Source organism: Artemia sp. Qi Xiang Cuo, chromosome 1, assembly GCF_049724085.1.
Source record: "Artemia sp. Qi Xiang Cuo chromosome 1, ASM4972408v1, whole genome shotgun sequence".
Classification (NCBI taxonomy): domain Eukaryota; kingdom Metazoa; phylum Arthropoda; class Branchiopoda; order Anostraca; family Artemiidae; genus Artemia; species Artemia sp. Qi Xiang Cuo.
The window spans coordinates 70,235,580-70,252,621 of record NC_142794.1 but is presented as its reverse complement, the minus strand read 5'-3'; the positions used below and the strand labels follow the sequence as shown (position 1 = coordinate 70,252,621).

General features: G+C 37.3%; 1 protein-coding gene across 1 annotated transcript in view; it reads left to right on the top strand.

Annotated features, from left to right (window-relative positions):
• The window catches only part of LOC148956667 (histone deacetylase 4-like), a 221,896-nt gene that overhangs the window by 17,331 nt on the left and 187,523 nt on the right, over nucleotides 1-17,042 (top strand). Inside the window, 1 exon segment of the mRNA XM_089086609.1 lies at nucleotides 2,363-2,451. Within this exon segment, the coding sequence (XP_088942735.1) occupies nucleotides 2,421-2,451 (31 nt within the window). The 5' untranslated portion in view covers nucleotides 2,363-2,420.

Here is a 17,042-nt window from a genome sequence, read left to right as displayed (position 1 = left end):
TTTTTTGCTGTCCCATTTTGACCAACAGAAAAAATGACCACCAAAAGTGTGACGACCTGAAAAAAGTGACCGGTTTTTAATACAAGCTAAAATCTGTGACGGGGCCTTTTTATCTTCTTTTTAGTAGTTTTCTTTCTCTCGTAACATTTGTGTCATATAACGCTTTTTGAATTTTTGCTGCTTAAATGTGTTTGTTAAGCATAAAGATTCAGCTTCGCATGATAAAAAATAAACTATTTAAAATAACAAATTCATAGATGACCTAGAAAGGATGATGACAAGTTGTTTGAAATCTCCTGAGTAATCTTTTTAGGCTTCAAAATGTTTGTCTTTTGTGCATCAACTAGCAAACTAAGCTGTGCAAAGCTAATCCATTTATGAAAATTTCTACTAGTAATTAGCTTATGAAATGAATTTGATTCTTTGATCTAAATTTTTAGTTTAAAAGACGGTGTAAGATCAGAATGAAGCCTATGTTGTGCAATAAACTATAAGCCAGGCAAGTTCTCGTGATGACATAAGCAAATCCGGCCACTATAATTTTAAATGGCAAAGTGGATTTGGATATAAAGTTATGTATAAAAATGCTTCTTTATAAGGTTAAAAACACAATTAAATAAAAGCTTTGGGCAACATTTTTCCCTGTGGGGAGGGGGTGGGGAAGCACTCCCGGAACGGGTGTGGACAGCCTTAATTACAACCCTGACGTCCATATAGAAACGCCATCTCTTAATTAAGATTGACTTGGAATTATTAATGCAGCAAATGTATGGCTTCAAAAAAATATGGATGAATCCTGAAACAGGTTTATTGATTTAATAATTAAACAAAACAAGCTTCTGTACATAAAGCAACAACGTCCATGTAGCTCCGATGCGGATCCTCTGACACTCTGCCTTTGGCCGGGAGTGCTATACGAGGTTTGGGGCTAATAACCCGACGCTTCCCATGTTTTCCCCTGGATCCTTCTAGGAACTTATCTAAAGTTGGGTGAACTTTTTGCTGGTCTCACAAGAAAACTTCACTAGCCCTTGTCCCTTACCAACTTGAACCTTGACTTTTTGCTCGTCAGTCCTAGCTATTCGACCAGGACAGACATGGGATCTAACCGTACGACGAGGATGACCATGACATGGATAATCGACATGGCCACATTTTTCAATCTATATACTATAGTTCAAATAAAGCATGATTTTTTTCTTCTTTTTATGAGATTTTTTTTTCTTAAATTTCTATCATACCTCAAATTATGATTTAACATAGATAACATAGACACACACCAGGTCTAATTAAGCCTTGTCAAACCTAGATCTATATACGTAATTCAATCCTAATTTAAATGAGTTCATTGCCTGAACTTCGTGGTATTTTTTGTGGGAGCAAATTTTGATGCTCAATTTGAAAACAAGTTTTTAATTGAATCTGCAAATCAACCTGAATACGAGCAAAAATCACTACAAACAAGAGTTTGGTTACTGTCCCCTTCCCTATCTGTAAATGTCCAAAGCCTACTGCGTTATTGGCGCTTTACTGAAACCAATTAAATTAAAAATATTTTTTTATGTACTTATTGCAACGTTGAAAATAAAAATTGCAGTGAAAGAAAATCTTGAACTGATGAGCTTTCAGCAACTAATATCATTATCTATCAAATTCTCAGATTAATTTTATTAGTTCTTTCCAATAATGCCAAATAAAACTCTACGCCCTAAATAGGACGTAAAGAATATTACGACCTGCTAACTTCTAGTATCCATGAGCTCTACCTATATTACCTCTTTGACATCTCGAAAAAAAAAACGAGTAACTTTTTTATATTGAATATTTTTGTGCGTTTTTTGACTCGAAAGCACAAATTCGGCCCACTTGGGCTTGTGATAGAGATTTTTCAGTTATAAGTTTTACGTCATCCTTGTTAAAGTGGAGGTTGAGTATTCAGAGCTTCGAACTTCGGAGAAACGACCAGAAATTACTATTAAAGAGTAAATGATACCCCAAACGAACAGAAATTAAGTAAGCAATCATAGCAAATAAACATACAGCAGATACTAATATGAATGAATCTTAAAACGAGTAAAACTTCAACTGAATATGCAAATTAAGCTGAAAAAGAAAAAAATCATTACAAGCAAGAGTTTGGGTATTGCCTCCTTCCCTAACTGTATAAGTCTAAATCCTACTGCGTTATTGGCGCTTTACTGAAAACTATAATTATAGTTTAACCTTTGGCAGACAGAGCTATTCTGTCAAAATCCTGTTTGAGATCCTAAATATGTGGAACAAATGAGGTGAAATTTCAGATATTTAATTTTTTTTGTATCCAAAACGAATTAAAACTAATTGTCTGTATCCTCATATTTAGTTCAAGTCTAAAGCAATTTGGCATAAGAATAAGCTGGCTCGAGTACAGTTTAAATGAAATGGAAAAAAACATCCAAGACGCATCTTGTGGTGAGTACCAATTTAAAATATCACTCTTTGTATGGACTGTTAATCTGCCATAAACTGATGGAATTATCAAGGAAGCATTCAATAGGAAAATGATAGATGTATTTAACATCATCCAATAAGTTAGGCAATATTTATTTCGAAGCTGTTAAAGGGAAGGGAGGGACAGTAATCTGATGGGTGGTTGAATTTTTCATAAGAAAACATTCTATTTGTCTAAAATGTGGTATTTTACTGTACTAAAATGTTTTATTCCTACAAAATGCAGTAGGGTAGTGGTTTCCAAAGTTGACTGGGCTCCTGCCCATCTAACAAAAATTACCAATCTTGGGTCCCACATTTTTGCTCTCTTAGACAAAAGAGGCGGTAAACATTACACTCTACAGCTAGACGAGTCTACCGACGTGCAAGGCCTATCTGAACTGCTTGCTTTTTTGCGTTATGTATGGCAGAACGACGTGCGTGAAGATATATTGTTCTGCAAGCCAATAAGTCGCGGAACTGCTGAGGTAATTTTCAATCAATTGATCCCCATATAAAAGAAAAAGCTTTAGAGTGGAAGAACTGTATCGGTATATGCACTAACGGTGCGTGGGCTATATGCGGGAAAATAGCAGTGTGGTTACGAGAGTTCTTGAACAAAGTCCTTGTGCTTTGTGGACATACTGTAGCCTTCATGGAGAAGCACTGGTTTCCAAAGCATTGTCGGATGATTTAAAAAAAGTTCTTGATACGGCTGTAAAAATGATAAATTATATTAAAACAAATTCCTTACAACCCCGTCTATTTCAAAAACTGTGTGAGGAAATGAATAGCCGTTATACATCTCTTCTTCTGCACACAAAAGTTCGCTGGCTATCCAGGGAAAAAAGTACTGACATGATTAGCGGAATTGTTACAATTACATGGAATGTAAAATTTACTTGGAAGGGAAAACTGAATACATTAAACATGTACGGAGCGACGAATTCATTCTCAAGCTCACTTATTTGGCAGATGTTTTTTGCAAATTAATCGAACTCAACTTGTATTTGTAAGGTTCAAACGAATCAGACATTTTTGCAGTTCATGAAATTCGAGCGTTCATGAAAAAACTTATGCTGTGGAAAAATTGCATTGATAAAACTTATATGAGGATGTGAGAAGTGGAGGATAATGTAAATCATTGTGATTATTGGCAAAAAAGCTGGAAAAGAATTTTATATGAATCTGTTGTTAGAAGACAAGTGTCAGCTATAATCACATATATGCAACCGTACGGAGTGCCAGGGACCGAGTGAAACTTGATCTCCTGATATTATATATGAGATAATAATATTATAGGAGATAAGAGATAAAAAGCAGTGGCTCAAGTCTCATAAGAGACAGGTTAAGATCTGAGAGGAGTTCTTTTTTTTTTCGCTTGACAGATTCCTAGGCTTTTTTTCATAATGTAGTAGATACAAATGTAAAGTAGAAACTGCACTCGAGCCAAGATCGGACAGTGTCCCACTGAGTTAAAGAAACAGTTCGCAATCTTTGTGTTGGTCAAAAAATGTGTTTTAACATATAAAAATTTGAATTATTAATAGGGAATGATTGAGGTCAGACTTGCAAGATAGGGAAAGCTTTTATTCATTTTAGTAAACTTATTTTTGACGTAAAATATTATTTTTAACGCGAGCTATTTTGGTGTTGTTAAGCTCTATTGTCTCAGAAAAAGACATTTTGCTAGAGAAAAATGTCTAGGATAGAACACTCCATTTCTTCTTCTCCTCTTCACTAGATCTTTTAAGATCATGCTTCCCTGGTTCTTAATAAATATAGTTGCTGCAATAGATGAGACTTGTTAAACATCAGTTAGTCTTTCTTATATTCAATCTTTCTTTTTTTTTCCTTCTTTTCTGATCCCTTCCACTAAAGGATGGACCTATTAGTATGCGTGTTAAACATTATCATAGAAATAATGCACCAAGCATTTAACAGAGATCAGGAAGATTTATTTAACATCTTTGTACGGGAATGTTTACTTCGAATATACTCTATTTCGGAAACTCTAGAAGTAGCACTAGACAAGTGTCACTACACCGTAGGCGAATGTTAAGAGGTTAAGCTCATATTTAATTTTTTCAAACGAAAAATATAGGTTATTTTTCTTGAAAAAATGGCTGATTAATTTTTTTTGACTCTTGGTGTGCCAAAAGGGATTTAGACTTAATTCAGTTTTGGTAACCTTCATTTATTTTTAAAAACGGTATATTAAGGTCAGACTATAATGTTTAATTGAGTATATGCAATTTTGGAAACTTGAGAATTTTCGTCTCGGAAAGATAAGCGCCACAAGCGGATTAATTGTAACTAGTCCCCTTATATAGTCACCATTTTCACTCTCAGTAGTTGAAAACTATGAAGATTAAGTGTTTTATTTATGGCAAATGACTACAAGAGAACTAAAATTTATTGCAAGAAAGATACCTGTCAACTATTACTATAGGAATACTTATGTTTAGCTTTTAGCAGTTATGATAGTTTTGTGGGAAAGGAGGGCTCATAGAAACTAATCTGCAAGTTGGGGCAAAGTGATACAATATGAAATATACAGAACGCCATCTGTTTCTTCATTCTTGCAAATTTGATAGCCGTACTTGTAGAATGCTTCGAACCGCGTCTAAAACAACAGTTTGATCTGTGATGAAAGCGTGTATTATGCTTATTTTGACATTAATGTGAATTACGACCATTTAATGATACGTCATCGATTTCTGATGCTTGTGGTTAGAAAAGAATAGCTATATGTGTTGCATTAATTTTTTGGTGTTGTGTATATTCTCTCAAAATATAGATATAGCCCGTGAATAATTTTTAAAACACATGTTGTCATACATTTATCGAGTCTGCGAATTCCAACAAAATATTCCTTTTTCCGGTTGAATTCATGAACGATAAAATCAAATTTTTGTTTCTTTTTTTGCTTGGTTTTATCTTCTGTTTAATTTATCGGAAGGAATGTCAGCTTCATTCTCGTATTATTCGTCTACTATTCTCTTTTTCTAAACCAGAGCTTGTTAGATGTGTGAAAACAACTTATCTATCCTCTTCCAATTTACTGTTTACTTAACTTTGTATTCAATATTACTTGTAAGCAACAAATGAATCTACAAAAGAACAGCAAAAAACTAATGCTTCTACTACTAACAGCCAATTACAGATAAAGCCCCCAGAAGGCCAACCAGCTTTGCAAACTGCTCCTGCATCGCTGGGTTTGGCCATATTGGAGTTCCCATTGCCACAACTTTGTTTGCGTGTCCCCCGCCGACTGCATTTAACTTGGAATATGAATTCAGCTATTTTTTTTTTATTTTAGCCGGTAATAGTTGTTTGTCACAAAGTATTATCATTATATCACCCGTCCCTTTCTGTTTTTTGCCATTAATCGCATGAAGTTCATTTTAGTTTTTGGACATACATTTTTTTTGTTATATTTCACAGATTGTTGTTAAATCTTTATTGACCATTTTTATGTTTGATTGATATTTTTAACTTTTATCTTTCTGTATTGGTTGTTTCTTCGTTTTTCTTCCTTTTATTGGACACATGAAGCGATTTCGACTCTATCAGAGCTTGTGATAGCTTTTTGAAAATAAATATTATATTATCTTATCTAATTGTTTCTGTCATCACTTTTGACCCTTAAAAAGGGCACTAGAACTCTCGATTTCCATTCGAATGAGCCCCCCTTGAAGTTTCTACAACGACCTCTTCCATATGAAGTACCTCTGAGGAAAAAAAAAAAAATAATAATAATAAAACATTGGAGCCGTATGGCCTATACTATAGGCAACGCTATAGCGTTGCCTCTGACAAATAGATGTACTGCCTGCCAATTATCGCGGTGCTAATTCTCTATGTAAGTTTATTATTTAAGACGCATCCACGATGACAGAAAACATCCATAGGGTTTATTCTTATATATAATCAAAACGGGTTTTGTCCAGACTTACAAATTCCCACAGGTCTGGGGTTACTTAATATGTTCACTTACAGTTGGATCAGAACACAAGCTTTGCAGCTCTCTCTGGCTCTAGTAGGTGACAACGATTTCAAGCCAGGAGGTGGCAACGTTTTCAATCTAGGAGGAGTCCCAACGGTGGTCGTGTCTTCTGAACCCACTAGCTGGCTCGAAGCCAGATTTGATGGTATTCATTCGGATTTTGAATGACCTCCAAGCCTTTTTTTTTTTTAGCTTGGGAGTGGTTTGCACCGAAGTGCCATGGAAACAAAGGAGTTATCAGGTCTGTGACAGACATCGCTGAACTAGGAAAGATGGTGGCACGAATTATGACTTCCAGGTCAAACTTCTATCCGCAATGTTGTTTTACTACTTCATTTGAGATTTGGTCGCGTAGATTCAGTCCGAGTATGTGCCTTATGCACCTTTGGCCGAATGAATTCAGAGTTGAATTTGGATATTTTTATTGGCCATGTTTCGCATCCGTATAATAGGACGGAGCTAACAAGGGATTCATATACTGGGCCGTTAGTCTTAATACTACTCCTCTCCATTCCAGGGCCGTCCAAGTAGTTGTGAAAAGACAGGAGGCTACTCATATGTGGTGCTGATTTCATTACTGTATCCACCGTTAATGTCTACGATTGAGCCTAGGTATTTAAATTGTCAACTGGCTCAATCTGGGCAATGATAGTATTTGTGGTGAGTAAGAATTATCGTTAGTCACCGTTTTTTTCTTCTCAATACTGATCTTCAATCCCATGGGAGTAGCTGCTAAAAATACTCTCTGGAACACGTCCTGCATTTCCAGGAAAGAACTGGCCAGCAGCAAGTCATTTCCCACGTAGCACAAATCGGTGATATTAAACCCCTTCTTATGTTAATTCCTTTCACTGCAGTCTTGCATGGTTTTCCTCAAAATCTCGTCCATTACATAGTTTAAAAGCTCTGGGTAGAGTATACAACCTTGTCTCTCGCCGAACTCAATATCAAACCAGAAGGGAGCCTCCTGTTGACTTGGATGCAGGCTCGTGTGTGTTTGTAGTATGCCTGGATGAGGCGAACGATCTTGGGTGGCACTCCTTCTTCCAGTATTGCCATCCAAGTTCCACAACGGACAGTCGAGTCGAATGTGGTAAAAAAAAGTCGATGGAAACTGCTGTTGTTGTTTGCTGGTGTTTGGCACTATATTTGAGGATCTGTCTTAGCGTAAAGTGCATATCGATGCGTCCGATGCTTACTCTGATTTCAGCTTAATTGGTTCCTCTTGTTGAGTTTTTTTTTATAGATCTGAAGCGATTCAGGAGAACACTAGCAAAGATCTTCACAGCTTTGTCAATGAGGGATATATCATGGTAGTTTTTGCATTCAGTTCTCTCACTCTTTTTGAATACAGGGATGATGATAAATGAGTCTCGCTTTCCTTGGGGGAATTATTCTTGCGTTCAAATGGCATTGAAGAGATCATGAAGTCTTGAAACTAGACCTAGGGCTGCTTTGAAGATTTTCCGCTGGGATCAAATCAATTCCTGGGGCTTTGTGAGTTCAGAGCATCTTGATGGCTGCCTAGATCTCTTGCAAAGCTGGTAGTCCAACATCGACATTATCATAGGGGTCATGCTGTTCAATCATCTCTAGCAGGCCTATAAAGAAAGCTACTGCTATTTGGAGAAATTTTTAGTGGATTTGGCGGGGTGGGATAGGAGGGTTGCTGCGGATGTCTTAGAATTAAGTAAATCATAGGCAGCGCAATTAAGTAAAGAACGATGCTGGCACAATGTATTATTTTTTTAATTTTTTTTAGACCAGGGCACTTCGTATCGAAGGAGTTGACGTAGAAACTTCAAAAAGGGCTCATTTGATTAGGAATTGAAAGGGCTAGTGCCCTTTTTAATAGTCAAAAGTGATTGGAGGGCAACTAAGTCTCCTCCCACGTCCACTATTTCCCCAAACACATCCAATCAAAATTTTGAGATAGCCATTTCGTTCAACGTAGCTGAAAGGTCTGGAGATTATGTATTTGAAGACGACACCCCCCCCCTCCCACAGCCCTCAAGGCAAAGGTTGTAAGTCATGCCCTGGGGGCATATACGGTTTTTATAGAAAGAGTTGTCAAAAAACTTCAGAAAGGACTCATTCGATTTGAAATTGAGAGGGCTACCTCCTTTTTTAATAGTCGAAAGTGATTGGAGGGCAACTAACCCCTCTTCCACGCCCACCATTTTCCCCAATATATCCAATCTAAATTTTGAGATAGCCATTTTGTTAAACGTAGTTGAAAGGTCCGGACATTATGTATTTGAGAATGACACCCCCCCCCCCTCTCAGCCCACAGGGCAAAGGTTGTAATTTATACCCTGGAGACATATAAGGTTTTTATAGAAAGTGTTGTCGTAAAAACTTCACCCCCCCCCCCTCACGCCCATCGTTTCCCCAAACACTTCCGATCAACATTTTGATATAGCCATTTGGTTTAACGTAGTTGAAAGGTCTGGAAATTATGTATTTAAGGATGACATCCCCCCACACACAACCCTCAGGACAAGGATTGTAAGTTATGCCCTTGGAGTATAAAGTTTTTATAGAAAGTGTTGTCGTAGAAACTTCAAACAGGGCTTATTCTGTTAACACGCCATCTATAGTATATTCAATGCTATTGTGGCTGAGTTTGCATCTTTGCTGGTAACTTGAAAAAGTTTCTGAATTATTTTGAGTTTTTTTCCTTTTGTTGTTTGCCCTCTAAAGATAGATTTTTTTTTTTCCAAGTAGTGTTTGTATGACCTTCTCTAATTATTAGAATAAGCACTTTTCCCTGGGTATTTTCACCAGCGCTATCATTTTTCTCGGATGGATTGGCACACCATCTATAGTATTAATTTTTATAGCGCTAGTTTTTGATTTCTTATCGTTAAGAAGCGTACTGGGAACTAGCAGAAGAGGGGAAGGAACCTCCCGCTAGTGACGTATTGTACCCGCCTGTATTAAGTTACCCATAAATTGTGGGGTACAGTTGAGGGGGTCCTTACATTTGCTTTGTTCCTAGGTTCCTTCATTCTGTATTTATTCAGGATTCGGTGCTGATGCCGTGGATCGCTAGATTGCTCGTTTATTGTCCTGTTATGAATTTTGTCCAAAATAGCATCGAAAAAGGCTTTTCTCCAGATATTATGAAGAAACATATGTCTGAGTTTTTCACGCTCACCCAGGTTTCTGAAGCAAGGAAGCAAATCTTCCAGTTTTGCCATCCTGGGGATATTCAGCCTAAGAGAGTGGGTACAAATGTGTTTATTAATAGTGTCTCTGATATTATCGATGCTATCACAAAGTTTGATGCTGATGATGTCGGTCTGCCAGTCTTTGTTATCCTCCATCCTAGTGAAGTATCACTTATTCCTGACGATGCTTTTTGTGCGTTGAGTTGTCGTGTAAACTCCTGTTTGTTTGAGCTACGCTCTTTGTCTGAGTTTGTGAGAAATCTCCTCCCTGGAACAATTGGATGTACCCCGTCATGCATGCAAGGGTGTTCTGTCTCTTCAAAGCCGTCCTATGCAGTTATTCTAAAAAACCCACCTACTGACCTCAAAGATCCTGTTGAGCTCAAAGAGACCCTTGATACCCTGGATGGTCACGATGGTATCGTAAGTGTGAGATCTGATCCTGTCAAGAAAGATGGGTAATTCATACCCGAGATAAAGCCTCATCCGACTCCTTCGACACCGCTGCTACTAGTCAGTTAAATGTATCCACTCATGCCCTTAATCAAAAAGTGCTTGGTATTGTGAGTAACATCCCTGCTGTTTTGCAAAAAGCAGAGATTATTAGTATGATTCCCGGTCTTGTTAATGCAACTAAATTGGAGGTTCAAGATCCTTCCGCCTTGAATTTCTAGACGATGCTGCCTTAAATAAAGCTATAAATGAGGGTTTGTGTTTGGGATACGAGCTTTTTAAAATTAGACCTTTCCAGAAATTACCTCGTAGATGTTACTGTCGTCAATTGCCGAACCACATTGTCGGTAATTGCCCACTCCGATCGCCTAATCAAAAGTGTTCACGGTGCGCTGCTGGACATTGTAACACACGTGATAATCCTTGCACTGAAAGCCCGAATTGCGCCAACTGCGGGGTAAATCCTGTTTCCTATAGTCTCAGATGCCCAGTGTTAAAAAAAAAACTCTGAAAAGGGATAAAAAATGATTGCTAGTGGCAATAGATTTCGTTTTGTTTCACTTAATATTAACGGAACAAAAGACAAAGATCTTCTTATTGATGAACTTCTTTATTATGATATAGTTTTCCTACAGGATCATTTTCTAACTAAAGCCAATACAAATACTCTTAAACGGTCACCTACCCAGCACACGTTTGTACGTGAAGCTAAAAAAACGCGTGGTCGACCCTCTGGGGGCCTTGCAACTTAGTTCGCCTCGCTCAGAAGCCTGAGCTTATTTCTTCTGATTATAATTTACTGGCAGTAAGGTGCCGTAATATGGTCCTCATCAATGTCTATATGCCATGCAATCGCAAGAACATTTCTTCCCTATCTGTCTTCGTAGGTTCTTGCAAGCGACTCAGGACACTTCTGCTAAGAGTGACCAATCAGGGATTAAATTGGATTGTGGCTGGTGATATTAATGCCAATCTTCTGTCCCAATCTGAAAGAAATGACCTGTTTTTTGATGCTTTGCCTAGTGGCTATCAGTTAGTCAATAAAGATAAACAGTTCACCTACATTCATAACCGTGATGGTGCTAGATCAAACCTGGATCATTTTATAGTTTCAAATGGATCACTCGTGATTCCTCCTGTCATTGTTTTGGATGATAAAATTGACGATGATCACTTGCCTTTAAGTTGTGAAATTGAGTCGCCTGCTCTACTGGCTTATGACTGTTTTTCTTACCATAATAAGTGGTTTGATAAGCCGAATTGGAAACGAGTAAATTCTGAAGTTTATTTGTATGTTCTTTGCTCGTTATTATCAAGCCTGAAAGTGCCTTTTCAACTTTTACAAACCTCTGTAAGGTCACCGACAGCTAAGATTGATTTGAATTGTTACTATTACCAGCTTGTGCATTGTTTGAAGTCAGCTGCTTCAGTTTCAGTTCCTGTTGAACGTGTTAGATGTGGCACCAGAAAACCGTTGTGGAATGTGTGTCCAGAAGCGAAAAAAGCTAAACAACGCGCGAAGTTTCGGCTTCGCCTTTGGAGTGTTTGTGATCGGCCCAAGTCTGGCGAAGTGTTTAGAATCAAGCAAAATTCGAAACGTCAGTTTAGATTTTATTTGTGTCAATCCCGCCTGAACGCTTTGGATGGTCCCTCGGATCGGAAGTCTTGGTCCAATGTAATTAATAGAGCAAGTGTGTGCCTGCTACCGTTTCGATTATCAAAATCAGTGATTTTGTTGTTCATTTTACTCGTGTTTTTTCTACATTTAGTCATTGTATCCAGTCCGTGTTTTCTTCCTTATTGCATAATACTATTCCTCAAGTTCTTCAGCAAGTCTATATATTGTCAATGTCTAGTGGTGATATTTATCGGGCTTTAAAGAGGGTTAAGAAATCAAGTGCTCCTGATCTGGATGGTCTGTGTTACAATCATTTTACCATTAAGTGTCAATTATTGTTAACACACATTCAGGTCCTATTCCAGATGTGTATAGCCCAGTCGTTAGTTATAGATAGTTTTATTTAGGGAATCGTAAAATCAGTTTTTAAAAAGGGAAAGGACGCAGATAAGTGTTACAGTTATAGACCAATTACAGTGTCCTGCTTCATGAGCAAGCTGTTCGAGTAAGCCGTATCGCCTGAAATTTTGACTAAATGTGATTTTTCTGATTTTCAAGGTTGGTTCAGAACCGGTTTTGGTTGTTCTTAAGCCCATCATATACTTAGTCAGTTGCTAGTCTCGGCAAAAATGCTAAAAAGGCCACTTTATTTTTGGTCGGTTGATATCTCGGGCGCTTTTGACGACGTTGTACATTCGCAAGCGAGGTTAGGGGCAAGTGTTGTAAGTTGTGCCCAGGGGGTATTTAAGGTTCTTATGGAATGGATGGTTGTTTAACTTTAGAAGAGGCTCATTTGGTTGAAAATTGGAAGTTCTAGTTATTTTTAAGTGCCGAAAAGGATGTAGGGCATGTAGCCCCCCCCCCCGAGAACACCTCTTTTCACCAAATGCATCTGATTGAAATTATGAGATAGCGATTTGGTTAAAAATAGTCCAAAGAACGTATAATAATGTCTCTAGGGGTGACACAAATCTTCCAGCGCCTTGGGGATAGGGTCGTAAGTTATGGCATGTAGGCATATATGGTTCTTATGGCTTGGGCGGTCGTATAAACTTCAGATGGGGCTTATTTGAGTTGAAATTGAAGGTTATAGTTCCTTTTTTAAGAGTAAAAGTGATTTGAGAGCAACCAGCCCCCTCCCTCCATGCTCATAATTTCCGTTAAACACCTCCAATGAAAATTTAGAGAAAACAATTTTGTTCATTGTAGTCGAACGTTTCGGAAATTATGTCTGTGAGGAAGACAACTCCCTCACCCCTATATCTCAGGGAAAGGGTTATAAGTTATGCCCTTGGGACATAGGGGACATATAAGGTTCTTATAGAAAGGGTGGTCGTATTTGCTTTGGAGGGGACTCATTGGATTGGTAATCAGAAGTTCTAGTGTCTTTTCAGGAGGCAAAGTGATCAAAGCGCAGCTACTCCCCCCCCCCACAAACACACAAACACATCGTTTTTCCCGAGATTTATCCAATAGATATTTTGAGAAAGTCCTTTTTTTCAAAATAGTTCAAATATCATACAACAAGGCTTTAGAGGTTGATACAAACCACCAGAGTATGAGGGCGAGGGTTGTAGGTTATGCCCCTAGTGCATTTAAGGTTCTAATGGAAGGGATCGTTGTATAAACTTTAGAGATGGCTCATTTGGTTGAAATTGGAAGTTCTAGGTCTCTTTAAAGATTCAATAGTAATGGAGGTCAAGTAGCCCCCCCCCATCCCAACTATCCTTGTTTTCACCAAATGTATCTGATTGAAATTGTGCGATGGCAATTTTGTTTACAATAGTCCAAAGAACATATAACAATGCCTTCAGTGTTGGCATAACCCCCCAGATCCCTGGGGCAAGGGCTTTAAGTTATGCCCTGGGGTATATAAATTTTTATGGAATGGTTGGTCGTATTAAATTCAGATGGGTCTCGTTTGATTTTAAATTGGAAGTTATAGTGCCTTTTTTAAGAGTCAAAATGATTTTACAGCCCCCCTCCCCTCGCCCATGATTTCCAATTACAAACATCCAAACTAAGTTTTGAGGCATGAATTTTTTCAGTATTGTTGAAAGGTTCAGTAATTATGCGTAGTATTAGTTTTAGTAGCAGTAGTAGCATTAGCAGCAGTACGTAAATAGCACCTTTTTTTCAATATCCCCTTCAACACACGATGAAATTTTTTACTTAATACCATCAACTGGTCCTGAAGCATTGCTGATATGTCCTCTTGACAACCTATATGGGCATAATGTCTCGATTTATTTCAACACAGTTACAATATTGCCCAAAATTTTCGCCTTAATACCCTTAGGTTTATTAGTAGTAACAGTAGCACCAGTAGTTACAGTAGTAGCAGTTGGAGTACTGTTAATAGCAGTATTATTAGCTTTAGTAGCAGTAGTAGCAATAGCAACAACAACATTAGCAACTATAGTAGTACTTGTAGGAATAATCCTAGCAACATTATGATGCAACTATTATATTTTGACTAATTGAACAAAACATAAAGTAACGTTTAAAGTTGTAATTTCGCACACAAAACTGTTCCTAAGATAGTGCTGATATGCCTTTTTGAAAACCTGCATACGGATGGCAGGATGCCATCTGTGCAACAGAAATATTCTCTGAAAATTTCATTTTCATACTTTGCGGATAGGTTGCTTTATACTTCATAGGTTGCGGATTTTGAACTAGCCAGAAGACACTCTGTGTATAAATTTAATGCTGCTTATAGGGTCATTAAAACTAACGACACTAATGACATTAAGTTGAAACTTTTAGGGAACGTTTAGGAGGAGTTTCAATTAAACGAAAAAATTATATGCGTGTAGGAATTAAAAGGGCATAGAAGCCATATAGGGAATATAAGGACATAGGCGGCGATGCTCTATCATAGCTAGTAATATCAGTGATATTTTAAAGGAGCTAATTTGATTGAAAATTAAACGTTCTAGTGCCCTCTTAAGAGTCAAAAGCGATTGGAGGGCAATCAGCCCTCCTCTTTAGCTCATGATTTTTCAGAAACTTCCATCCAAAATGTTAAGACTGCCATTTTGTTCAGCATAGCTGAATGGTCTAGTAACTATATCTCTATAGAATTATTTCAGTGTTGTAACTTTAGTGTTACTGGGTAGGTCAACCCTCCACAGTTATGTAATTTGCCCATTATGCTTAAAAACTAAATGTAGCTTGAAAATTAAATCAAAACGCACTGTTTGTACACTGGTTGCCAATAAAGACATCTCAACAATATACCAAGAATGACTGAGGGTATTAAGCTCAAACTTTCGGGGCTACTTCTATTACTACCCTTTAACTAATCAAAAGGGTGTAAGTGTATCAAGGCTGTGAAGGTGCATAAATGCAATTATTTGGGAATGGTACTAAGTTTGATCTATCAGGTCAACTAGAGGATTTATATGACTATATTAAACACTACTATTTGTGTCATGATTTTCAAAAGGGTTTATGTCGTTAAAGATTGCTGAAAAAGTTTCTCCAGCATGCAAATAGCATGCCAAACTATAAATCCTTATACAAAAAACAGAAAGATCCAAATTATTATTTTATTTTTCCTTGGAAAAGACCATGTCAATATAAAACAAACAGATATTAATTAAAAAAAACGTTTTCCACAAAATAAGCTTTTCAAAAAAAGTAAAGAACTCCATTTAACCAAAAATGACCAAAATAGAATAAAATTATCTACCAAGCATACAACTACCACAAATTTGCATCAATAAATAAATGAACATTTACTTTATTTATAAATAAAATAAATGAACGATTATAAATAAATGAAATTTTACTGAAAAATATTCTTTTAAATATTTTTACTTTTATAACTTTAAGAAATCAAAAATTAATTAGTATTTTAAGGAATAAATATCAGTATATGTATATTAAACTGATAATGCACATCCATTTGATTTTTTGCAGTAAAGTTTAAATTATATTCTGGCTTTTAGAAAGCATAGAGGTTTTGAACCCTACTCATGTTAACTTCTGCTCGTTTTGGCTTTGACTCGGTTATTTATTGTAATTTCTGTTCGTTTTGGGTTTCATTTATTTATTGATGCTGATTTGTCGTAGTTGTATGTTTGGTAGATTATTTGATTCTATTTTGTTCATTTTTGGTTTAATGGAGTTCTTTACTTTTTTTTGAGAAACCTATTTTGTGGAAAAGTTTTTTTAAATTAATTTTAAGAATGTGAGAAGGGTACTATCATTGCTTCTTATTAAAATTATGTGTTTATTATTTTTTACCAGATGCCTTTTTGAGATGTTGGTAGAGTTTCCTCGAATCTGAGTGCCATGCGGCCCTATCCATGTTCGTCGTCATTTGAAACCAATGTCTTTAGCTGTCTTGGCAAACTGAATTGTTACAATGCTTCCTGTGGTCCTTGAACTCAGATGATGTTTTATTTTTGCCCAACTTGCTGCTTCTTTGATGCCAGTTTGATGGTCTCATCAGAGATCCAGTTTCTATGTTTTCGTTTCCTTCTCCCAAGGATCTTTTCGGCAGCCTCTTTTATGTTTTCTTCGATTGACTCTCATTTGTCCTCGGTATTACTCGTTGGTCCATCGGAATTTTCAAGAGCCAACATGCTGAACCGATTAGAAAGCACTAAACAGCACTGTTCCGGAGTTGCTTGACTTTGAGGCGTCCTATATCGCACCTTTGGGAGAGAATTGCTCTTTTTCGCGTTGTTAGTTTGAGATGGGATAGACTTCACTTGTATGTGGCCGTTTCGCTTTTGGAGCCAATTTCAGCGCCTCTAAAGCCCCTACAATTCATGATAGACCTTCTCCAACGCCCAGATGTTGAAAATTAGTCAATTTGAGATCATGTCCTTCCTTTTCTGGATATACAGTTTATCCTGCGCAACAGTTTGTGCTTAGACAGGTTATTGGCTATGACCAGGTTATGAAGCTGAACAAACTTCAAGTTTCTCCCTCGCTCGCATTTATTATTGAAACCAAGTTTGCCTACAGCTGTTTTATTGTCGGCATCAAGGCTACCGATATGGGTGTTGAAATCGCCTGCAATTATCAGAAGATCACGCCTTGCTATGGATCTAACTAACTATTAGCTTATCATAGAACACGTCTATTTGGTTTGGAACAGGGGTCAGTGGTGTGACTGTAAGGTCAGCAAGAGTCAACCCAGCTGTAAATAGGTAACTTGAAAAGTCCAGAGAAGGTAAACAGGAAGGGTGTGCAAAAGCACAAGATGGCTGGCCCCCAATCCCTCACTGCACTTCGTGGCTGAATGGCCATTAAACAGAGATCAGCACTGATCCACTGTAAGACCAAAATGCTACACCGGGCA